The sequence below is a fragment of the Condylura cristata genome, unplaced genomic scaffold, assembly GCF_000260355.1.
Source record: "Condylura cristata isolate star-nosed mole 26May11 unplaced genomic scaffold, ConCri1.0 scaffold00010, whole genome shotgun sequence".
NCBI lineage: Eukaryota > Metazoa > Chordata > Mammalia > Eulipotyphla > Talpidae > Condylura > Condylura cristata.
This window is the reverse complement of record NW_004567111.1, coordinates 49077143-49102998: the sequence shown is the minus strand read 5'-3', so window position 1 is coordinate 49102998 and position 25856 is coordinate 49077143. Positions and strand designations below refer to the sequence as shown.

Sequence of the window (25856 nt, the reverse complement as noted above, 5' to 3'; positions counted from 1 at the left end):
ATGGCCACAGGCAAAAAAGAAACAAATGGAGGTGGTTGTGTTCTAATAATATGTTATTTATTAAAGTAACTGGTAGACCAAATTCGTCTAACAGGTTATTGTTAGTTAACCCTTGATCTAGAGAAAGAAAACAAATGTATCCAAATTATGATGATTGTGTTAACATGTGCAAAGGTCCTGTGGCACAGAGGACACAAAACTGTAGAGGGACTGATAGAAAGCCAGTGGGACTTTTGTTGAGCAAGTAAAGGGGGTGTCATGTGAGTGAGCTAGGAAAGAGAGGGAGAGACTGACAGGTCTTGTAGGACATGTAGGATTTTAGTTTTCGCTATACTAACAACTGGCAGTCATTTGGATTCTTTTAAGCAGAATGGTGACGTCGCATTTGGTTTCAAAAGATCACTCACTGTAGTATGTACATTGAATTGGTTGAAACATAAGGATCACTAGAAAGCCGGTTCATTGTTGTGAGGAAAGTATACAAGATTTAAAGAAATGTTCCACAAAGTACAAATGGTAAGAACATTGCTTAGCATAGTCATATTTTACAGGAAGTAACACCATCAACAGGTCACATTCTTTTAAATTTTCTCTATGAACAAAGACAGTGTGAACTGATGAAAGGAATCCTTTTGTTTATACGAACGGGCTTCCTTCACCAGGGTAACTGCTCCTTGGGGTGTTCACTATACAAGAGGAACTGCTCTCCTGCTCTCTCTTCCTCATTCTGCCTCTTTCCTCTTTCCCTCTCTAAAGCACATCGGGGCTGCTGCCTGGAGCCCAGGCTTGCTCCTAACCCATGAAAATTTGCCAAGTATAAAAGCTTCTCAAGAATGAGATGGATCCTGGATCATCCTCCCCCGAGAAGCAGGATAAAGAGAATTTAGTGGGTGAGCTCCTTTCTCCTGCCTTACTCTTGGTTTATAACATGTAAAGCAATGCAAAGACCGTGGCATGTGGCATTATCAAGAGTTCAGAGTAAGCACTGGGCACATTAATGAATATTGAGGCTTTTTAATGTCTTCCAACTTCCCTGGTTGTAGTTGCTTTATAATCAGCAGTCTGTAACTTGCTCTTTTTCTTCAGTTTGAGATAGCCTTTGTATTTATTGTTTCTTTTTTTTTCATTAAATAGCAAACATATGTTGAGCATGCTGAAATGTATCCATTTTAAAGTATCACCCAATGATGCTATGATTAAAAGGAAACATTGGTTTGCATTTCCTTATACCTGCTGAATAGAAAAATGTTAGAGAATTAGTTTAGCCACAAGCATAATAGCTACTTTTAATCCTAGTGACTATTATGTATTACAAAATCATTTTGCTTGAATTATCTTTCTAAATCCTACAATAATTTTGAGGTAGATTCTTTTATAATCTCAGTTTTGAATATGAAGAATGAGTCTTAGAGAGTTTAAAACTTGTTGATGTTCACAGAGTGATGACGATAATGATGTGCATGTAGTTTAACTCCAACCCTACACTTTATATTGCCAAAAAAAAAAAAATCATAGTATAAGCTAGAAGCAGAGAATACATGTGCCATTAACAGTTTTTAAAAGTAGGCATTGGTTGGCCCTCCCTGGTGGCGCAGCGGGTTAAAGCACAGCACTGAGAAATCTAAAGCCGCTTCCGCATGAGTTCAATTCCCGCCTGCCCCGGAGGTGACCACATGGCGTGGCAGACCTCTCCTGGCCCGCCCGCTGCTCCCCTCAGCAGTGTACTTCTTTGATCTGCCTGTTCTGCTCCCCACTCTGTCTCTGGTCAAGCCTCTCACCACCTCTGGTCTGTACCCCAGTTCTGTATGCACAAATAAATAAATCTTTAAAAAAAAAATAAAAGTAGGCATTGGCAACACTGATATGCTGGAGACAGTAAATGTCATTTGTAGGTGCAAGTGTGAGATCTCTTCAAGATCACCCTTTATAGGTTTGTGTTATATATACATGAAGGAAAAATACTTAGCCATAAAAAAGATGAAAGCTTGTCCATTTTTGACATGTATAGGCCTTGAGGGTATTATGCTAAATAAGGAGAAGGACAAACACCTTATGACTTCACTCACTTATAGGATCAATGAAAAGCCAAAGCAGTCAAGCAAACACAACAAAACCACACACACAAACAAAAACCCAGAGGGAACAGTGCGGAGGGAATAATTTGGCAGTGGATGGTGACTGGACTATAGTAAGCACTGAAACCTGTGTTGTGAACTCATGTTACTTCACTAGAAAGAAAGAAAATACACAACAGAAAATAAGAGTTCCCATCATTTTTAGGACATTTAAATAAGTGTCATGGGGCCTTGTAATTTCCATTTTATAAGTTGAAATATTAGCTATACCCCACTCTAGGATAGAAGCTTTATTCCCAGTGTCCAATGACCTATTTAGTAGTGTGCATGGGTCTTCTTGGTTTTGATTGTTTAATATAATGAAAAACTTGCACTATCATGGAACAAAGAAAACTGAGTTTGTGCTTTGCAACTTCTGATTTCACTGCCTTGGGCAGTTTATAAGATGTAGTATCAATCATCCTGTGAGATTTATGAGAAAAGCTTGTCTTGCCCTCCTCCATTTTGTACAAATTAAAAAAAAAATTCTCAGTCCTTCGAGGTGCGCAGGAATTTCCATTCACAAATGTTGAGAGGATGAGGCAAACAGTCTTGTCCTTCTTCAGCTCCTGGAGGAGTCTGTGGAGCAGAGGGTGTCTCTGGTGCGTCCTAGATTTCATAGCCACAGGTGTCTCTTCCTAACTCCACAATCAGGGTGTGACAAGGATAATTCAGAGTCTCTACAATGCAAGAAACAAGGCTTTCCTGGGAATTCTAATTTTTTTAATTTATTTTAATTTAGTTTTTACATCATTCCCCATTTTGTGTATTTTCTCATCTCGGTTGCTATCCCCGTGGGCTTCCCACCACCACTTCGCCCGTGTGCCATCAGCATAGTCCCTCCGTGTGCTCTTTTCACCCCAGTTTTGATACTATTTCCCTTTAAATGTCTCTGGTTTATAGTTGTTCATTGTTTTTCGTTTTGACTTTCTTATAATTTCTCCTCCCCGCCCCCCCCCAGGAATTCTATTAACCATTTACTAGCATGCCACTATTTCCTAGCCTTTGAAATTCTCTCACCCTTTTCTTACTTTCTTTTTTTTCAGATAGTATTCATGAAATTCATGTATCAACTACATTTATTCGCTCATTTACTCAAGAGACATTATAGATGGTCTTCTGTGATTCTTTTTTTTCCTTTTTTTTATTTTATAACAGTTTATTTTTACATCATTTTGTACTTTTTTTTTTCATCTCAATTGTAATCCTCTCGGGTTTCTCACCATGCCATCACCATAGTCCAGTGCACTTCCCTCCCCACCCCGCCCCACCCCCGTTTCTTTTCTTTTTTTTTAAGAGTTAAAATGAAGTTAATTGAAAACTTGATCCTCCTAACTTTAGAACTTCTCAACATTACTGTGCAAAAGACTTCCTGAGAAGCTTGAATTCTAGGATTGGGAGGTGCAGGATGGAATGAAGATTTTATTTCCAAACGTGTTCTTTCCCAATGGTGAGGTTGCCTGACTGAGACCACACTTTGAGTACTCTGGTTATTTCTTTTTTAACAATGTGGTATTTTCCTAAAAATTGTTCATTGGTACAACCGTGTGTACAGTTCAGAGAAAAAGACAAGAGGGAGGATGATGTGTTGGTGATGGGGAGATAGTGTGTGCCCCTAGGATTTCACATTAGATTTTATATTTCTCATTTCAATCCTTGATTCTCTGGAGGTGAACTTCCTGAAAGCATTTTTAACCCTACATCCCCAGGTCCAGGGAAGGTGACTGTCCTCATTTCCTATCCCATTCAGTTCCCATGGGAAGCACCAGGTATTTCCTCCTCTGGAAACACAAAGGACTCTTTAAAATTGACATGATTAATTTCCTTTTTTTTTTTTTAAAGATTTGTTTATTTATGCATATCAGAACTGGGGTGCAGGCCAGAGGTAGGGGGTGAGAGGATTCACCAGAGACAGAGTGAGAGCAGAACAGGCAAATATACTAAAATGCATTGCTGAGCTGAGCAGCTGGTGAGACAGGAGAGGTCTACCGCAACATGTCAGTCAGCTCCCTGGGCGGGATCAAACTCATGCTGCAGTGGCTGCTGATAGCTTCAGAGTGATGTCATCTTTTGAGTTGAGGGGCTCTTGGGTTCACTCTGGAAAAGGTTTCACCAGAGCTCCCGTTTCAGTGGCACATGGCCAGATTCTTCATGAGACAGAGACTCAGTTATATATAAAGAGTAAGTTTATTAGAAAGAGACAGGAGAGGAAAAGACACTTGCAGAGGTGCACGTGGGCAGGGAGAGCTGCCCCAAAAGGGACAGGCTTGCAGAGGGAGAGGCCTGCATAGTTGCAGGTAGAGAGGGCCCATAGAGAGAGTGGCCTAGGCAGGGGGAGGTCAATGCAGAGAGGTCCCAGCATGGTCATGGGCAGGCAGGAGGCTGCTGCCCCAGAGGGAGAGAGTAGGTGGAAAGAAGCACCTGCATAGGCACAGGTGGGCAGTGGAACAGCTGCCCTGTGCTGGTGGCGAGACTGCCAGATATAGGCAGTTTCTCCTTGGGAGGGGCTCACTCCTTGCTAGCCTAGGTAGAACTTGAGAGGACTGGAGATTTCTTGATGAGCTTCGTCTCCATGTCTTTATCTTTTACCTTTTGGGTCTGAGCTTCAGGCACAGCCCCCAACAGTGTTATCTGCTAGGACCTCTTGGAGACATCCAGGCATCCCGGGCATCCTGGACTTCGGCTTTGGTGCCTGAGGACCTTGATGTTATGGCTGTGTCAGTTGCTGCACCAGCCCCGTCTATCTGTCCCCTGCGTATGACTCAGTCTTGTGATGCATCCCCTGCATTCCTTCCTCCATCACATAGTGTTTTGCTTTAACAAACTCTTGCGCCACCAGGGAGGTCCTAAACATGATTAACTTCTTACCTTAAAATTGCCTTTGAAAATTATAAAGGTATCAAAACAACTACAAACTCAATATAAGTCATCATATACCCAGCTCTCAAAATTAACCACTGCCAAATTCATTTTTTCCCAACTTTTTTTCTAATGCATATATTTCTACTAATTTTCTTCTGTCCGTATAATTTTACATTCCATTATTCTTTTCCTTTTCACATTATACCATAGTAATTTTCCATGTTTATACAAATGTAAAAATATTCATAATTTTGTATAGCCATGTTATATTTTACTTAATTATCCCTCCATTGATGTACGTTCAGAGTAATTTTTTTTTAAATTTATCACTGTTTTACATAACACCGCCACAAAAATGTTTGGGCATGAAGCTTAAGGATAAGGTAGTTGTACTAGGTGTTACTGGTAGTACTAATATTTCAAACAGGAAAGGCAGAGTAGAAGAGAGGAGTATTGCAGGAAACGAGATTTGCTTATTTCCTTCTCATCATGGTGTAGAGGTGAGGGTGAGGTAAGGCAGCTTGTAGAAAGAAAATGCAAGGGCATATGGCCCTTGGGTTAATTGACTCTCTTGAGAAAAGGCAGAATCTCCTCTGATGGATCATTATTTCCAGACCAAAAACTTCAAACAAGTCAATACATCTGTTATGCTGCTGAGCATGATAGTTCAAAGCATCAAGTGTGCCGTTCATTTCATCTACTCAGTGAAAGAATTCAGAATGCACTATGGCGCAAGAGCTAGAGACATAAAGATAAAATGCCCGCTCTTAAATAGCCACAGGGAAGTGAAGTGAAAATGAGAATGCACTATGAAAAGTGGAGACAGGGGATGTCCTGGATATGCAGAGAGGATCATCCAAAGATTGGGGTGAACGAGACCGAATGTGCTCCCTGCCAGCTGACTGGGGGGACACAAAACCCCCTACAGAGGCGAAAAGATGTGTCAGGACTTGGGAGCCAACTCCAGCGTAGCAGGAGAAAGAGGGCAGTTGGTGTGTGGCTTAGCTACCTAGACCCAGAGGTGAGAGACTGCCCAAAGCCTGCCACTTGCAAATCAGTTGGGGTGTGCTGAGCCCCCAGGCATGGAGTGGAGGGGGGCCGGAGGCTGCTCCGAATGGCTGGCATCGCTGACGCATTTGAATGATGGGGAGCGAGCCCCATTGGGATTCATCACGAGGACCTGCAGAGCAAGGTGCTCCTGGGGCAGGAGCTCCCGCGGGGTCAAGGACACCTAAATTCCTAACAGCAGGGGTGGGGGACAAGTCATTAAGAGCTTTGTTTTTACAACTTTGTGAACCCTCAATTTCAAAATATATCTTAAATATTTCTAAAGACTGATCAAATGGTAGCAAGGAACTCTGTAAATGTGTTATAAAGTTACCTTACTGACCAAGCATATCGTTTGGCAGTTGAGATTGCCTATCTGATAGGCATCCCTGAACCCCCAAACCTGCCTGCTCCAAATAGGTTTTCTACCATCTGCCGCATCAAGACAAAACATATATGACTTTAATGAAAAGGGACTTTAATACAGTGAATACAGAACACGGAAGACAAAGAATATAATTTCTAAGTCAAACACCTGAAGTTACCCTTGTGGGCAAAAGTCCACCAAAAGGGGTTGGTCCAAAACAAAGCCTGAAAGCCCACCATAAGACCTTCTGGCTGGGACCCACGGAAAAGGGTCAGAAATGGCCAGACAAGTCTGGAAGGAAAAGAGCAAAATCAAAATCAAGATAAACACTGCCACAGTCACCTCCCCACGGGTCTCTCACACACATCTGCCTTAACCAGTCCAGGGTCAGGAAACAAACACGGTTTCTTCATCACATGCTCCCTGCTCCATGGGCTTCCTCAGGTCTCCTCCTGGTTCTCCATCCTGCTTCCTTCTTCTCTGATTCTTTCTCTTCTCTCTTCTCTCCTCAGCTCCACCCTCCTTCTGGGTGGGGCAGGGTACCTGGAACTTCCCCTTTTCCTGGGGACCACCCTGTTACAATAGTTTAGCAAAACTGTATGACTATAGGATTTTGTAGCTTCTGGGCTACTGGTAATGGTGAGAGCATCTAGTTCTGATTTAGCAGTTTTGCCCCCAATGTCTGATATTTTCTTTTTAAGTTTCTAAAACTCACCGGTAAATTGGTGGTGGGAAATCCACGGGAATTACAATTTAAGTGGAAAAAGGCACAAAATGATGTAAAAATAAACTATTATATAATTTTTTAAAAATTGGAGATAAAGAGCTTATTAAGCCTTATTGCTTTAGGAGTTAGAAATCCTCCAGGATAGGGCTTTTGTTGAATGTTTGCTTCCAAATCTGGTTCTTGCAAAGACTTGGGCTCCCTTACCCAGGTGAACCAGAGTACCTGCCACTGAGTTTTAGAATCTTCTCTTGTGAGGGCCCTCCCTGGTGGCGCAAAGGGTTAAAGTGCAGCACAGTGAAGCTATTGCAGTCACTGCAGCATGAGTTTGATCCAGGCCAGGGGGTGATCCCATGGCTTGGCAGACCTCTCCTGACCCGCCCCCTGCTCCCCTCAGCAGTGTTTTCCAATACATCTGCCTATATCTGCTCCCACTTTGCCTCTGGTGAATCCTCTCACCCTCCACACCTTTGACCTGTACCCCAGTTCTGTATGCATAAATAAATAAATCTTAAAAAAAAAGAATCTTTTCTTGTGAAGGAAAAAAAAATTAGAAGTAAAACTAAATACTATATTAATTATGAAATCAAAAATTGCACCAAAGTTAAATAGTCAAGAGAGATTTATTAAGAGGAGAGAAGCCTGAGCCCCATCTGAACAAAGCACTGAAACAAAGGGGGTGAAGGCTTGGATGGTGGAATCCTAGGAACTTTGGGGTGATGATGGGCCATACTCGCTGTGCTAATTGATGACTCATGTCTTCATACAGGTGGTAGTTTCACAACTTGGAACAAGGTGACTGCTGAAGTTAAGCTCCTGTCTTCCTCTTCTCTAAGTCTGAGTGACAGGGCCAGGGATGCTCTATATGATGATGATAACATTTTGAGGTGTGAGGGGCCTTAAAAAATGTCTAGGTTGGAGCCCTCCCTGGTGGCTCAACAGGTTAAAGCACAGCACTTATGAAATTATCTGCAGCCATTGCCTCTGCAGCAAAAGTTCAATCCCTGACCAGGGAGGTGACCTACATGGTACTGCAGAGCTCTCTGCTGGTCCCCTCAACAGTGTGTTTCAGTCACTCTGCCTGTTCTGCTTCCCCACTCTGTCCCTTGTGAATCCTCTCACCTACCCCCAATCTTTGGCCTGTACCCCAGTTCTTGTAACATAAGTAAATAAATCATTAAAAAGAAAAAGAAAAAATCTGGGTTGTAGCTCTGGCAAGAGGCCTATAAAATGATTTGCATTTCAAAGGGGCAGGAAAGCATTAGTAATGGCAAGTATTCTCAAGAAAATGTCTTAAGAAAAGGAAAAATGAGGGGATTGGAGTCAGAAATAAACTGTTCAGCATTTAGTCAGGCTGAGAAAAAAGTTAGGACTGTCTGGACGAAAATACACCTTGAGGAAAATCTTAGGTAGTGATCTGGCTAACTAGAGTGCCTTAGGGTATGTCTGATGATTCTCTATTTACTTAACTCCACAATGGGCTGTCATGTGCTAACAGAAGAGGAAACTAACTTGAGGTCCATCTAGCTCTCAAATGAAGGTGTCTCAATCAGCATCAGGTCCAGTGGACTCTGTGCTAACTCTTCTCACCCTTCCTGTCTGTCACGGGATGACTTGCTGAAGGTTTCTCATTCTTTCTGCCTTCTTAATTCTGAGAATGCAGACAAACAGTAAGACTTCCTTCCACAATAGAAACTCACCTTAAAGCCTCTTGCCTCTGAATTATTTATTTCATCATGAGAGATATTTAATAAAGTGTGCCTGTCTTAGGTTTGTTTAGAGGCTGAAAGTATGGATGGACAGTGGTCGGATCTTACACAAAAGATGACCCACTCCCTGCAGCACTCTGCCCAGGAAACAACCCAAGGTTATCAACAACCGGGAATCCCTTTTGCTGGAAGTCAGACTTGCGGGAAGCCACCTGCTATTTCTTGTAGCAATCAAGGAATAACTTCTGTAATTATCGGTCCCAAATGGCTAAGTCTTGATAAATAACTAAGAGCTTCTTATCTTTTTGTATGTAAGTTCAATTTTAAACCAACTAGAGAAAGTCAAGTGTGCACCCCTAACTAGTCCTATCAGGATGCCTGGAGTCCACTTGGCTCACCTCCAGCTTTCTCATGACTGTAGCCTCCAGTCAGTATGACCTGATTTATAAGTGAGACTATTATAGGCACCTATGTATGTATTAATTTAAAAAAACAAAACAAAACAAAACAGGAGACTTCCATTTTTTCTCCTCTAAAGCTTTCTCACACCACTGCCTGACTTTGAGTCTCTGTTGGATACATGTGATGGAGACCGACTTTCCACATAACAAGTTCAGAATAAACCACTTTTGCTTTTTCTCATTTGTTTGGTCTTCAGTTATTCCTCAGGCTTCATGTATGTAAATCTGCACCATCATCACCCAAATCAAGATATGGAATATTTCCATTCATCAAAGGCTTCTTCTTCCTTTCCCAAATACTACCCCAGAGACAAATAAGCACAATTTCAAAATCCAGCCTCCTACTCTGATTTCAAACATAATAAGTTAACTTTGCTTGTTCTTGAATGAAATGAGCTGATAAAAGTGTATGCTTATGTCTGGCTTATTTGCCCAAGATGCTAACAATAAAATGCATCATATTTTGTATATGATATTAACTTCATGTCTTTTCAACCTGAGTATAGCCAGAAATTGTTCCGCCTCTAATGAGGTTTTATTTTCTGCAATTTCATCACCTGAAATCAACCACAGCCAAAACTATTACCTGTAATTATATATATGGGGAGCTACGGGGTGGAGAGAACATATTCACATAACTTTGATTACAGTGTATTGTTATAATTGTTCCATTTTGTTAGTTAATTTTGTTAATCTCTTACAGTACCTACTTTACAAATGAAACTTTAGGCATGTATGTACAGGAGACAAACAGTATTCTATAGGGTTTGATACCATCTGTGGTTTTGTGTATTACACTGGGGATATTTGAGGGTAATCATCACAGGTAAAGGGGGCTACCATAGTATTGTTGCGTATGACTATTCCACTTTATTCATTCTACTGATGCTGGATTGGATGGCTCTTTCTACTTTCTTCCTTATAAATTTATAATGAGCCATCTAAATTTGATTTTTACTGTAATTAGCCTCATTTCTCTCAGGTACCCTTTAGAAGTTGCATACTGAATCATAAAGCAGGCACAGCCCTAGCTTTGGCAGATAATTTCAAGTCGTTTTTAAGGTGAGTGCACCTTGCTTAATGTCTCCTGTGAGAGGATTCACCAGAGACAGAGTGGAAGCAGAACAGGCAGATCTACTGAAATACACTGCCGAGGAGAGGCTGCTACATCATGTGAGTCACCTCTGTGGCTGGACATCAGAGATAGAGCTCATGGTTCAGTGGCTGCAGATAGCTTCATAGTGCTGAGACTTAACCCTTTGCACCATCAGGGAAGCCCTGTGTTGGTGTTTTTAAGCAATGTTTTAATATCAAGATAGCTATTTCTGCATAAGAGAGGAAGTGATTTTTTTAAAAAAAGATTGACTTATTTGTGCATACAGAGCTGGGGTACAGGCCAGAGGCTCAAGGGCGGCGAGAGGCTTCACCAGAGACAAGAGTGGGAAGCAGAACAGGCAGATCGACGAAGTACGCTGCTGAGGGGAGCAGCGGGCAGGTCAGGAAAGGTCTGCCACGCCTTGTGGTCTCCTCTGGGGTAGGGGGGAATCGAACTCATGCAGAAGCGGTCCTAGCTTCTCATGCTGTGCTTTAACCCGCTGCGCCGCCAGGGAGGGCCGGAAGTGAATTTATAGTGAGACAAATCTGTGGGCAAGAATTGCATCTAGTATTGATTTCATATGTAAATACTGTTGACCAAGTTAGGGAAAAGCAACCAAGTCACCTAGCCTGTTCTATTTGCTCTAAGTCACTTCCATTGCTAATGCCATCTACAGGAGACCAGCAACTTGGATTACTTTCCACTGCTTTCTGGCCTCACACAAGTTACCATCTTGCCTCCAGTGTTTACTCTTAACCCTAACAGGTATTTAACGCTCCCCTGGTGCTATGGACTGTATCTTAGCACCAGAGACAAAGCCCCAGAGGTGTTCTTTTACAAGCTTGGTTTTGCCTCACTGCCTAAGTCAATAAGGGTGGTCGAGTCTCTAACTTACTTAGAGAGGGTCAGATGATAATGATAACAGTAACCAGGAAGCTTTCTGGCTGCAAAATATTTGAGTCCTTCCAATCTAAAATCCCGAGTCCTTCTGGTCTCAGTAGCCATGGGCCTTGGTTTTGTCTATCATGATCTTACCTTACTCTTTGCAGATCAAGCTAAGGATCTGCTGTTCTTGTCATGACTACACACAGGCTTCAGTCTACTCAGTCATTCACTTACCAGCTAGAGACTTCCTAGAGGGAAGTGCAGCTGAGCTCTGACCCATCAATTTGCTTCTATTTCTTCCCCTGCAGGAATCGGATTCTGTTTTTTAAAAAGTTTTATTTATTTATGCATACAAGAACTGGGGTACAGGTCAGAGGAGCAGGGGCGGTGAGAAGATTCACCAGAGGCAGAGTGGGGAGCAGAACAGGAGCATCTACTAAAATACACTGCTGAGGGGAGGAACGGGTGAGACAGGAGAGGTCTGCTGTGCCATGTGGGTCACCTCCCTGATGGGGATTGGACTTGTGCTGCAGTGGCTGTGGACACATTCATAGTGCTGAGAGAACCCCTAGTAACCCCCTGGACTTGAATTCTTGATGCGACATTCCCCAACTCATCCACCTTTGCGTCCTCAGCTCTGACACAGTGCCTGGCATATCACTGAGAAACTACTTGTGAAATGGGTGGATGAGAAATCAAGGGACAATTTGTTCAGCGTGGCAAATTCCAGTTTTGTGTTTTTTTTTTACTATGAGGCAAGCGTATAATGACAGCTTTACAGTACTATGACAATTACCCACAGAAATAATATAGCCATGGATGTGGATAAAGCAGGAGCTGATGAAACATGCTGGCGGCTTAGTGGTTAATACAGTGTGTGTGATCCCTCCACTTCCTCCCTCAGGTTTACAGGAAGGCTCTAGCCATCGCCTTGTGCAGGCTGAAGTGAAGGCAATACATTTCTGAGTATCGATTGTAATATAATCCCTGTACATCCTTTCAGACTGAACTGTAATCCTCAAACCCACTTCTCAACACAGCATCCTGGTTCTAACTGCGGCAGCTGTGACGAGGCAAAGGCTGTCTGAGAGATTCGCTCTGCTGGAAGCTTCAACAGATGTGCTTCCTGCTCCCCTAGAGCTACCCCAGCTCACACAGCTGAGCTGCTACAGCCTGCAGGGAAGCAGCGGCAGTGCTCACAGCCCCACGTTAACTGGAGTTAATGACACCCCCAGGCTCCGCAATTCTCCCAGCAGCAGCGTCCTGGGTAGTTCTAATGCTCAGGTGTAAATCTTGGAAGATTAATCTCTCCATCTCTTGTCTCTCTCAGCACATTTAGTACCAAGCAGAGTCTTGCTCAAATGTAATGATGCAAGGACTTGATGGGACCCTTCAGGAGCTCCTGTATGTCAGGATTTCCTGTGACAAACACTTGCTTATGCAGCTCTGTGATGAGCCTGCAACTGCTCTGGAATTGTCTAGGGCTTACCCATGGCATTTAGGGTAGCTGGGTTTCTCTGCTGATCCCAGCTGCCTGTGTGCTGCACTGTTAGACTCACGGCCCATGACACCCCAATGTTCCAGAATAGCAGGTATTGCCGTGTCAATCTGGAGGGGGCAACCAACCATGGCAGGTGCTCTGCTGCTTTCTTAACAACTTCATCAAGACCCCAGGTCAAATTGTTACAAATGAAAAAGTAGAAGGTCAAAAATTCAAGTGGCTTACCTAGCCACAGCATTGGTAAGTTAGAGACTTTCATAGAATCTCCTACCCAAAGATTTCGAAATGTGTTAGATTGCACTACATTGTCTTCCTCTGGGATAATAGTGGGATAATAGTGCCTAGCCATCTATCTGCAAGGCTGCCTAGAAAGTTATGGGGGGTAAAGGATCTTTTTTTAAAAATAGCATTCATGGATTACACTCTGGGTAACAATGTTTTATATGTCTTGGGAATAAAAAGCCATGGAAGTCCTATATAAATGTGATGGTAGGGCCCTCCCTGGTGACACAACGGTTTAGGACGCAGAACTGCAAGCTGGCTGCAGCTGCTTCAGTGCGAGTTCGATCCCCAGCCCCGGACCCACATGGCGTAGCAGACCTCTCCTAACCTGTCCGCTGCTCCCCTCAGCAGTGTACTTCGTTGATCTGCCTGTTCTGCTCCCCACGCTGTCTCTGGTGATCCTCTCATCGCCCCTGCACCTCTGGCCTGTGCCCAGTTCTGTATTTAGAAAAAATGTAATGGTAATTATATTTTTTAAAGATATTTTTATTTATTTATTTATGCATACAAGAGCTGTAGGCCATAGGTGTGGAAGGATAAGAGGAATCACCAGAGGCAATGGGGAGTAGAACAGGCATCTGGACTGAATTACACTGATGAGTGGAGTCCTAGGTGGGACAGGAGAGGTCTGCTTTGCCATGTGGATTAGTTCCCTGGCCAGGGATCGAATTCGTGCTGTAGTGACTGCTGATAGCTATATAGTGCTGAGTTTTAATCTCTTGCACCACCAGAGAGGCCTGGTAACTATAATTATTGATTGCTTGGAGAATTTCCTTGAAGAGTAAATGTCAATTTTTTCCAAAAAATGATTTTACTTTATTTTTAAAAATTTATTTGTGCCTAAAAGAACTGGGGTGTGGACCAGAGATTTGTGGGGGAGTTGAGAGAATTTACCAGAGACAGAGTGGGGAGCAGAACAGATGGCTCTATTGAAGTACTCTGCTGAGGGACACAAAGGGGAAGGCAAGAGAGGTCTGCTGCGCCATGTGGGTCATCTCCCTGGCTGGGGATCAAACTCGTGTTGCAGTGGCTGATGATAGCTTCATAGCACTGAGACTTAACTTCAGCGCCACCAGGGAGGCTCTGTGAAGGTCAATTTTAATCTAAAACATGAATGGATGTGTGTGTGATATGCATGTGTGCCTGCATGTTTACTGAATTCTTGGGTGTGCCTGGATTTAGATGGCTCCCCAGTCCCCGCAGGCTCAAATTTTCTCTTTCTCACACACAGTTTGATGGGCTTTAAAGAACCAAAGCTTCCCTGGTGGCATAGGAGTTCAGGACATAGTTCTATCAAGCTATGGGTAGTGACTGCATCACAAGTTTGATCCCCAGCCAGGGAGCTGACCTGCATGACACAGTAGATCTCTCTTGTCTTGTCCACTGCTCCCCTTAGCAGTGTATTTCAGTCAGTCTGCCTGTTCTGGTGAATCCTCTCAACCCCACACCTCTGGTTTACACTCCAGTAAACATAAATCAATAAATCTTAAAAAAAAAAAAAAATCACAGTTACCAACTTGCTTCCCGCTCTTTCCTAGGCATCAACAACAACAGACTCGGTGTGTGTGGCTGGATCTTGTTCTCCCTTTCTTTACTATTGATGATCATTACCTTCCCTGTCTCCATATGGATGTGCTTAAAGGTAATGCCGGGGGAAATAAATTGGGTTCCCTTTACGAGCTGATGGACCATTAAGACTAAGTGCTCTCCCTTAATCTCTTAGATCATTAAGGAGTATGAACGTGCTGTTGTATTCCGACTGGGACGCATCCAAGCCGACAAAGCCAAAGGGCCAGGTATGACACTGTGGTGCCCCTGCATAGACCGTGGGCACCTCTTACTGCTGCTGCTACTATTACTACTACTACTGCCGCTGCTACCACCACCAATACTATTACTGCCCCCAGTAATTTCTTTCCCTGGATGTACCTAATGAGAGGCAGAGAAAACTCACAGGAGCCTGAAGGCCCTGCCTTCCTGTGCAACTGGAGTTAATGCCATTGTATTACTCCTTTCATCATGTGTAGTATTTTATTTCCATCATTCTCTAGAAACCCAGAAGGAAACATGTTCCAAACTCTTGATGTGATTAAAAAGATTGAATTTGGGGGGTGGGAATGAGGAGGAGGGTATCAGGCACTGAAATTTCATAGAAATGTGATGTTAATCTAATAGTCATAACTCCTTTCAGTGGATGTTTCTTTAACTATATGACATTACCAATACATGTTTTTGTCTCATAAAAAGGCACTTTCGTATGGTTAAGTCGTAACATCCTTGAAAGAAGAGACTAAAACAACATCGTAGAAGACACATGAAAAACATGGTTATTAGCATACTTCTCTAATAACATTTGTTTTCTGTCTTCTATTATGATGTATTTGAGTAAAATCATTCTCTAATTAGACAGCAAGAACATTGATTTGCTGTAATATTCTGCGTGCTCTGCACTATGTCATCCACCATGATAGGCGTCCAGATGTCTTTACATGATATATAAATACATATTATATATCAGTACACACACATAAATATACAAATATGGTGTATAAATATACATTTTCTCCTTATTTTCACACATAAATATACAAATATTTATACAACATATTTGTGTATTTATGTGTGAAAATAAGGAGAAAAATGTTAAGGAGTCTTGGCCATTTCAGGAAGGATAACCCTACTTGTCTAGTATATAAAGGACCTAAAAGAAAAAAGGCAAGAATTTCTTATTCTCAATTCCCTGAGTGTGTTAAAATGAGGTGTGAAGCTCATCCAACTGAAGGATTATGGAACCAGACTAACCCCTCTTCAATTATGTGCATCTGGTGGGTTTTGAGTAGGATTTGAGAGAGGCAGAGAACCCTGGAGGCTCTGGAGAAAAGTGTACCTCTTTTAAACGAATTTCCCCAGAAGATTTCACTACTAAATGTCCCAAGATAATTATTCTCGTCATACTAGTCTCTGGGGCTAATAAGTTACCTCAGAATGTTATAAGAGCCAGAGGGAAACAAGCCAAATTGCTAATGGAAACTACTTCACTTTTGTAAATTAGCCTTTAATAATAAAAATATTAATAATAAGAGCTGTCAGTTCCTCAGCATTAATGCATAACTGACATTGAGTTTAGTACTTTATTTCATTAAAATGTTGAATCATGCTTAATCTTCACTAACATCATATATCTATTAGATAACATAAAGCTAAGAAAAGTTAGGTGTTATGTTTCCAGCTCACCAGCTAGTAAGCTGTAGAGCTGAGATTTGACTCTCTCTAGTGCTGAGGACTGTGATCTTAACCAGTTACCTGACAATAATAAAGGAAGTAAAGTAGGCAGTAATTGTCAGCAAAAGTCTGGGGAAGCCTTCTGTTACAGACCCCAAAACAGAAAACACCTTGTCAAAATTTTCTGTTGGTAACTCCAGTCCTTTCCAAGGTACTCAACTTAAAAATTTGTTTCTTGTTTAAAAACAAAAAAAAAAACCCATCTTCCTGTTAATGGAAATTCTTTGGTGTCTTTATCTTGTTGACCTGCCTGATGGTTTTAATCTTTGTAATACTTGCTGTAAAGACTTCATCAGAACAATCCTAAAGAGTTATAGGATCCTCAAATAAGTTACCTTATCTAAATTCTTCCCCTCCTCAGCCCAACCCAAATGCTATAGAATTCAGAGGCAAAAGTGCTTACCATTGGGGATGCCAGTATATTTGCACCAGAATACAGCGATGGAGAGACTGTAAATTCTGCCATACGCTGGTTTCAGGGGCTCTGAAATTATAGGGAGATTTCAATTCGAGGATTCACCAGAGGCAGAGTGGGGAGCAGTAAAGGCAGATTACCAAAGTACACTGCTGAGGGGAGCAGCAGGCGGGTCAGGAGAGGTCTGGATCTCCTCCAGGGCAGGCAGGGATGGAACTCATGCGCAAGTGGCTTAAGCTTCTTAGTGCTGTGCTTTAACCCGCTGCACCACCAGGGAGGGCATCAATTCTAACATTCTTATGAATGAAGATGAGTGAAAAATTTGATAAGTACTATACTCATAGTAAGAGGTCTTTATTTAAATCTCATATACAGATACCTTTAAAACAGAAAAAACTGATTTCCAAAATAATCTTTTAAATTAATGCCATATCCAACACTTGGATAGAAGTAGTTTGAGTATTTAAAAAATAAAATCTAAAAATTAAATGTCAAGGTTCTTTAACTTCACAACAAGTGATTTCTGTTCCTAGGGTACCACTTTTATTAATCATTGATTGGAGAAATAATTGTTTCCAAGATTATAGTTGTACATAGTGAAGATCATCTGAGAAGTATTTATAGTCCCATAAAATGATGTATCATTTAGCTAAGAGCTAATTTGTTGTAATTATTTTCAATGGGGTGAACATTTAAACTGTGTTTTCTTTTTCATAGGTTTAATCTTGGTCCTGCCCTGCATAGATGTGTTTGTCAAAGTTGATCTTCGAACTGTTACTTGCAATATTCCTCCACAAGAGGTAATGTTGGCTACAGACATTTTACTGGAAATAAATAAAACTTATATATTTCCTATTATGGATAGCTGAAAAAAAATTTTTTAAGGATTTATTTATATATACAGAACTGGGGTACAGGCTGAAGGTGCAGGAGTGAGAGGATTCACCAGAGACAGAGTGGGGAGCAGAACAGGCAGATGGACTGAAATACACTACTGAGGGGAGCAGTAGGCAGGACAGGAGAGGTCTGCTGTGCCATGTGGGTCAGCCACCTGACCAGGGATCAAACTCATGCTGCAGTGGCTGTGATAGCTTCATAGTACTTATTTAGTCCATTGCACCAGCAGGGAGGACCCTGGATAGTTGAAATTTTATAGGATTTTTTTTTTAAAGATTTATTTTATTTGTACATACAGAACTGGGGTACAGGCCAGAGGCTCAGGGGTGGCGAGAGGCTTCACCAGAGACAGAGTGGGGAGCAGAACAGGCAGATCGACAAAGTACATTGCTGAGGGGAGCAGCGGGCGGGTCAGGAGAGGTTTGCCACGCCATGTGGTCACCTCCGGGGCAGGCGGGAATCGAACTCATGCGGAAGTGGCTTTAGCTTTTCAGTGCAGTGCTTTAACCCGCTGCGCCACCAGGGAGGGCCAGGATGTTTTTTAATATAAGAGGGAGAGTGAACTGAATTCCCACAGAGGTCTGTTTGAAAGACTCTAGGTGACTTCTGGAGTCTTGTCTTATCAAATGTGAGTGAAGCCAAGGGTAAGGGTTCAATTGTTACAAGAACAATTAGTGACTGGGCAGGATAAAGCCTGAGAGAAGAGATCCAGTTGGCAGAATAACTGGAACAGAGAACAGCAGAGCAGATCTTGGAGAGCTGAGCGTAATTTAGTGGCGGACAAGTGTTTGCCGGTTATGGATTCTAGTGATAAATTCTTCCTCACCATCCCCTCAGAAGATTTCTTTTTGTAATATTTGTATCACTCCATTGTTCAACTTGAGTGTGTGTGCGCACGTGCAGCAAAGTAGGGTGGGCAGGCACTACCCACAATGCCCTGTATTTGGATTGCAAGCGATTCTTTTCATTTCTTAAAATACTGCAAATAAATGACTCAAAACAGAACTGGGCAATAAAAGGGTTAGAAACAGAGTTAATAATAATCACGTCACATTCTGACAACAATAGTGACCCCGGAAGAGGAAAGAAAAATGTACGTAGGACCCCTATGGGGAACACAAAGGTGATTACACAGAAAATCAGCACTTCTGAGTAAATGTTCATATTCTCTCTGGACCAAGGAACTCAATCAAGACCCATCAGTGATGTCTCCATGGCACGAGGAAACTGCTTGAGAGTTCAGCTATAGTCATACTAGAGCTCAGGATGCTGGGTGCTCAGGGACCCTGGATGCTTTCTGGCTCATAGTAGATAGCGCTGGGTGGAAGAAGGGGGTTCTAGGTCCCAGACCATAGCCCTCCCCGAAAGCGCTCATTTGTACCAAAGTGCCTCGTCACATTATTGAGAGTGTTTTATGCTATCTAAAGTTAAATGGGTTTTCATTATTTGAATATAGAATGTGGTCTCTGGTGCCATCTATGCTTTCTAAGAAGGACTGCTATCAAGTTTGATAGCTTGCAAATAAGAAAGGTTTCAGCTATCAGAGAACAAGTGTCCTGTCTCTGTCGGGAAGGCAGATTTCAGAAACATTCTACCATGGCATTTTAAAATGAAATTGCCTTAAAACAATTATTTATTGGCCCTCCCTGGTGGTGCAGCGGGTTAAAGCACAGCACTAAGAAGCTTAAGACACTTCCGTATGAGTTCGATCCCCGCCTGCCCCAGAGGAATCCACATGGCACCGCAGACCTCTCCTGACCCGCCTGCTGTTCCCCTCAGCAGTGTACTTCTTCGATCTGCCTGTTCTGCTCCCCACTCTGTCTCTGGTGAAGCTTCTCACTGCCCCTGCAACTCTGGTCTGTACCCCAGTTCTGTATGCATAAATAAATAAATCTTAAAAAAATATTTATTTATGCATACAGAGCTGGGGTACAGGCCAGAGGTGCAGGGGTGGCGAAAGGATTCACCAGAGACAGAGTGGGGAGCAGAGCAAGCAGATAAACTGAAATACACTGCTGAGGGGAGCAGCAGGCAGGAAAGTTCTGCTGTGCCATATGGATCACCTCCAGGGCCAGAGGTCAAACACACACTGAAGCTGCAGCAGTTTGCTTACAGTGCTGTGCTTTAACAACCATTGCGCCACTGGAGAGCGCCCAAAATTGCCTTTTTACAGCATGGCAAATCAAGAGCTTCTGCCTAGGGATGTAAGACTTCCCTAAAATGAAGCTGCAAATATAGATACAGAACACCCCTGTAAATAATTTTGGTATCAAGTACGATGTTATTATACTCCAGGTAGAACAGAATTTTGTAAGACTTCCCTAAAATGAAGCTGCAAATATAGATACAGAACACCCCTGTAAATAATTTTGGTATCAAGTACGATGTTATTATACTCCAGGTAGAACAGAATTTTGGTGACCACTGGTATGGGTTCTCCTGTGGTGAGGGCTTGGCTGGCCAACTCTCTGCCACTTGTGAGAATCATAGGCATGCTTTTTCCTGTTCTCCATCCCCAGATCCTCACCAGAGACTCTGTGACCACTCAAGTGGATGGAGTTGTCTATTATAGGATCTATAGCGCAGTCTCGGCTGTGGCTAATGTCAATGATGTCCACCAAGCCACATTTCTGCTGGCGCAGACCACTCTCAGAAATGTCCTAGGGACACAGACCTTGTCCCAGATTTTAGCTGGCAGAGAAGAGATCGCCCACAGCATCCAGGTAAGGAATTAGTAGCTTGCATCTTTAGTCCATTCATTTTAATTATCAGTGATCATCAAATAACTGCAGTTCAAAACACCCCAACATGCCTGAGATTCCCGTGGGTAATGTTAAGAGGGAAATTCAACCTTGATTTTTCTTAGCATCTCTTCCAGTTCTTAAGCACAAAATACCCAAGATTTTATGAGACAGTCTCAGTTCTGCATGATAACATTCCTTATCATTTATAGGAGTTTGCTGAGTCATTGTTTTCATAGTTAGTCAATGATCTGTCCTGAGGTGTCACCACCTCCCTGGCTTCTGCCAGGACCACAGAAATGCAAAGGCTCACTGGTGATATAGTAACACAAAAGCCTCTATCTACTCCCCTTGGAGGATATTACTCATCAAGTCTCACCATTTCTCATGGCATTCTTTTCTCATGGGCCCAACTCCAGGATAACCAGAAGCAGCTCCTACAGTTTGAAGCTTTTACAAAAGACAAGAACATCTTTTTTCCTTTATGCTTCTTCTGCTCTATAAAATTTACCTTCGTTTCTATTTAGATTTGGCTTCAGGGCAGAGGTTAACAGAGCAAGGCAAATAGTATGTCATTTATTGGCAAAGCCAGGACAAAGTCCAGGTCTGTCAGGGAAGCGCTCACTGGGGCCTGCTTGATTATCAGTGACAAGCAAATGTGGGTAATTTGTACAAGTCTAGAAGAATAACTAATACTTTGTTAGGGATGGTTATGGAGTGGATCCTGCTTTAAGACTTATCAAGTTTTCTTCCTGAATCCTTCCAGGATTTATCTCAATTCCAGGCAGTGCTACCTCCTGTTGCTTCCTCCAACTGTCTTACTCCAAAAGCTGTACATACAATAGAAAAAAAGAAGACTTTATGTAACAAATACAAAAAAGCATGAGAAATTTGTTTTCTGATGACCTTTTCTTTTGATCTGGAAATAGACCTTACTCGATGATGCCACGGAGCTGTGGGGAATCAGGGTGGCCCGCGTGGAAATCAAAGATGTCCGGATCCCCGTGCAGCTGCAGCGGTCCATGGCTGCCGAAGCCGAGGCCACTCGGGAAGCCAGGGCCAGGGTAAGGCAACCTCTCTGCACTGCAGGGCCAGCTGCCTAGCTTTGGGGCAGACAAGGAAGGATAGGGCCTGATTGAAAGATCAGGTTCTCATTTATTTTGATAAGAAGAAGGTTTCATTTTTCAGTTTATACTGAGTATTTCCCCCTGAATTAAAAGTTAATGAGGGCGCTCCCTGGCGGCGCAACTGGTTAGGACGCAGCACTGCAAGCTAGTCACAACTGCTTCAGTGCGACTTCAATTCCCCGCTGAGGTGGTCCACAGGGCGCAGCAGACCTCTCCTGACGTGCCTGCTGCTCCCCGCAGCAGTGTACTTTGCCACTCTGCCTGTTCTGCTCCCCACTCTGTCTCTGGTGAATCCTTTCACGGCCACTGCACCTCTGGCCTGTACCCCCAGTTCTGTATGTATAAATAAAATATAAAATAAATAAAAAAAAGGAAATGAGGACAAGTCCCCAAAAGCCTGAGGAACAGACCCTTAGGGCACTACCAGAAAACAACTGGTTATCTCCTGAACATCCTACTGGTTTATCTCTGGAGGATGTCTGGTTACCCACAAAACTGCATTTTCCAAGTTGTAATTCTAGCTATGCATGCTGACTAGCCCTTTAGTGTGTTAGAAACCTTTTCTTGAAAATATAATCTATAAGTCACTCCATAAAACAAAGTAAAATATAATTGGAGGGGTCTCCCTGCTGGTGCAAGGGTTAAGTCTCAATGCTAGCAAGCTATCACCAGCCACTGTGGCCTCATTTCCATCCCCAGCCAGGGAGCTGACCCACATGGAGCAGCAGACCTCTCCTCTCTAGCCCGCTGCTCCCCTCAGCAGTGTTTTTCAGTGGATCTGCCTGTTCTGCTACTCACTCTGCCTCTGGTGAATTCCCTCACCCCCTGCACCTCTGGCCTACACCCCAGGTATTATATGCATAAATAAATAAAATAAATCTTTTTTTGAAAAAAGAAATATACTTAGAGAAAATGTGGTACAGCGGAGTCAAAAGCCTTAGAAATTAGAATAAAATTAATGATTTCAGACAAGTCTTTTATCTTCTATAGGTCTTTTTTTCTGTTCTCAATTAAGGGGATAACATTACCTACCCTGAACGACTTGTATAATTATTTTAAGACATAAAATACATGTTTTGAAAGACTTGTAGCTTGTTTAATCATGTAAGAAGGTAAAATCTGCAACCCTTCTTACCTCTTCAGCAAGTTGTCTAAATTTTTAGGGCCAAAACGCATTTAACAGAAGACAAATTGACACATGTAAAAATGACCCCGGAAATGCTTATGCTCATTAAACAATGGTTTGATATGAGAATGAGATAAATGTAAATTTATGAGGACAAATGCACCGAAATCACACAGGGAATTATACCAGGGTTTACAAATGAAGGGGCTATTATTTCACAAAACTCCCTCATAAAAAGATTCCAATAATAAAGAATCAATCTGATACTTGTTGGAGATCCATGGAAATCCATACAACAAGGTCCCTGATTCAGTCAAGAATGGAAATCCAAGTTGAGCATATCTGGCTTCTAAACAAGTAAGAACACATGCTGTTTTGATGTCTGTGCTTCAGAAGAAATGGGTACGTCTTAGCTATCACCAAATATTCCAGAATAATTGCTACGATTTTGACTCAGTGATATAAATATATCCTACAGAAGTTATGGGAAGAATGAGTCTCTATCAAATATACTTGATCCATGATATTCCAGCAAGTTAGTTCAATTTTAAATAATAAATAAATAAATAGAAAACATAATAATGAGCAATGTAATCAATGTATGTACCTCAGGAAGCTTGGAACTTACCTTGGGTTAATAGGGTGCTAGGCAACATGAGAAGTAACTAAGCAAGGTAGGTTCCAAGTCTGGCTCCTTCCTGGGATTTATCTCAATTCAGGAAGTGATCAAGGATGCTACGTGGGGATCTCCTGAGAGACATGCACAAAACAAATACCAATTCCCAGGTCTGGCTCAGACTCAGTGAAGCAATGTCTTTGTTGGGTCCAGAAGCTGTATTTTAGAAAGTGGTGATTTTGATGTAACCAACTTGGTACCTGCTTTAAAAAAAAATTTTTTTTTTATTGTTTATGCATACAAGAGCTTGAGTGTAGGCCAGAAGTGAGAAGATTCACCAGAGACAGAGTGGGGAGCAGAACATGTGAAGCTACTGAAATACACTGCTGAGGGGAGCAGAGGGCAGGTCAGGAGACGTCTGCAGCACCATATGTGTTAGCTCCTTGGCTGAGGATCAAACTCAGGCCTCACCATGGCTGGTGACAGCTTGATAGCCTTGGTCTTTAACCCCTATGCCACCAGGAAGGACTTAGTGCATGATTTTTGACACCCTTATTCTAATATGTTAAGTGTATTGGATAAAGGGAGGAACAATGAAATGAAAGCCAGGTTAGAGTTATAAGATGCAAGCATGCCATACCCTTCGTGTTGTTGAGTCTGTTAGTTCGATAGCTCTCATGTCTGTGTAGAAAGATTTTCTGAAGTAGTAGGAGCTGATGGAGATGAGAAGACTTTGTGTATGCTCTTTGGAGTCTCACTTGTGCATCGGTGAAGGTTTCCCTCTGCTTTCACTCCTTAGCTATCTCATTGGTCTATTCTGTTAAACTCCAGCAGCTTCTAAGCAGTGGCGGGCTTGGGCATCATGGAAGTGGGGTACACTTGTGCATGGGCAGTGAGTGCCCACAGATGGCACAGCAGAGTTGCAGGCATTCTTGGGCCCTCTGAGAACTAGAAGAGCAGCAAGTACTACTTAAGAGACTGCCAAGGCTTATCAGACTGGCTCTTGCTGCTACTTGTAATTAAGAGGGCAGGCAATTTGAGAAAATTCTTATATTGTAAGAATGACACCAAGTTGGCAGCAGAATGACCTAAAAATCTCTCTTAAGATAAGTAAAAACAACAGAAAAAGGCAGACTTTGGAATTTCAGACTTTCCTGCAGCAGATGTCAAGTCCCCAAAGTGATTTGAAAGCATTACTAAGGAGGAAGTTCGAGTGTCTGTTTGGCTTAAAGACAGAGCTTTTATTTTTTGTTTGAAAATGAAATCTAGGGACTAAAAATTTATAAATTATCTCCCTGCTTCCTGCAGTCTGCTCGAATTTCTCCAATCACATTAGGATGTAAAATGCTTATCCTTGCCAAAGAAGCAACTACATGAAATGCATGTGGTGAAGCTGGAAGCTGGGAGAGAGATCACAGAGATCTCACATCAGACAGAGAACACATTAGACAGAAAGGTACATTGTAATTTCTGAATTCTTATTTCTGTTGTTTTAGGTTCTTGCTGCAGAAGGTGAAATGAATGCTTCCAAATCTCTGAAGTCTGCCTCCATGGTCCTAACTGAGTCACCCATAGCCCTCCAACTGCGTTACCTACAAACCTTGACTACTGTGGCCACAGAGAAGAATTCCACCATTGTGTTTCCTCTGCCCATGAATATACTAGAGGGCATGGGTGGTCTCAGTTACAATGACAACAAGAAGGCTCCTAACAGAGCCTGAGGGTCTCCTGCCTTAGCCAGGCTTTGCTTAGGGAGTCGCAGCTAATTCTATCTAGAACCAATTTGGCAGAGAGAAATATTGATAATTGATATTTAAACAGAGTAATGTCATAGTTGGAATAGCATTAGCAGGGAAATGTTATAGAGGCTACCAAAAAAAAAAGCAAAACATGAGGTTTGTGTACTACTTTTATGTTTAAGAACTTAAAAGACTTCCCATTGTTCTCATCACAGCAGTTGAGTAGTTGTCCCTACTTTTAGCAGGAGCTTTCTTGCAGTAAGGGGAAGAAATCTCTGACCCTGACTAAGCTACAGAATTACTTGTAAATTGTTTTTAGCAGCACTTTTGATAATCTATCAAAAAACACAGGCCTCATATTTACACTAGCTCCTTGCTTCATAATTCCAAAGTAATTATTTGGTGAATTTCCAATAATAACAGCAGCCCTCCTGCCCTCCAAAATTATGCTTGAAATAATGACTTATTTTGAGGTTAAAGACAGAAGCACGTCCAGCTGCGAACTTATCATTAACCCCAGGCAGGCTGCAATCAGCACACGGCCTCACCTGGCCTGTTGTTTGGCCTCCTGCAGAGAGTGTGGCCTAGTCTCGGCCTCTCAGCACCAAAATCTCAGGGTGGCTGAGGCACGAGGAGGGGGGGGTCTCCAGTTCCTTTATTTGCTCACAAGTGAGAATGCTTGTAAAAGGTTTGGCTGGTGGATATCACTGGGGAGCATTGTCCTGCAGACTCCATTTTCCTGTTGTAAACCCAGGAACCACAGTCATGGAGAATTCTTTGTAAACTCTAATCCTACTCTCCAGGGGGGAAAAGCTTGTTAAATATAAAGAAGCCATAGGATGTGAATATATTAAAAATTGCTTTG

General features: G+C 42.4%; 1 protein-coding gene across 1 annotated transcript; it reads left to right on the top strand.

The window, feature by feature from the left end:
* Window positions 1-752: 752 nt before the first annotated feature.
* Window positions 753-25856, top strand: STOML3 (stomatin (EPB72)-like 3). The gene is made up of 7 exons (XM_004680225.2): window positions 753-890; window positions 14587-14690; window positions 14772-14844; window positions 17463-17545; window positions 20162-20365; window positions 21313-21447; window positions 24749-25856. Exons 1-7 carry the CDS (start codon window positions 839-841, stop codon window positions 24971-24973), a joined length of 876 nt encoding a protein of 291 aa, XP_004680282.2. The 5' UTR covers window positions 753-838; the 3' UTR covers window positions 24974-25856.

Bases quoted from the DNA above. Each gene is read 5' to 3' on its own strand.
- STOML3 (XM_004680225.2), top strand. From the start codon at position 839: ATGGATCCTGGATCATCCTCCCCCGAGAAGCAGGATAAAGAGAATTTA. The intron at 891-14,586 runs GTGAGCTCCTTT...GCTCTTTCCTAG, and splicing joins GGATAAAGAGAATTTAGTGG to GCATCAACAACAACAGACTC. The intron at 14,691-14,771 runs GTAATGCCGGGG...TTAATCTCTTAG, and splicing joins CCATATGGATGTGCTTAAAG to ATCATTAAGGAGTATGAACG.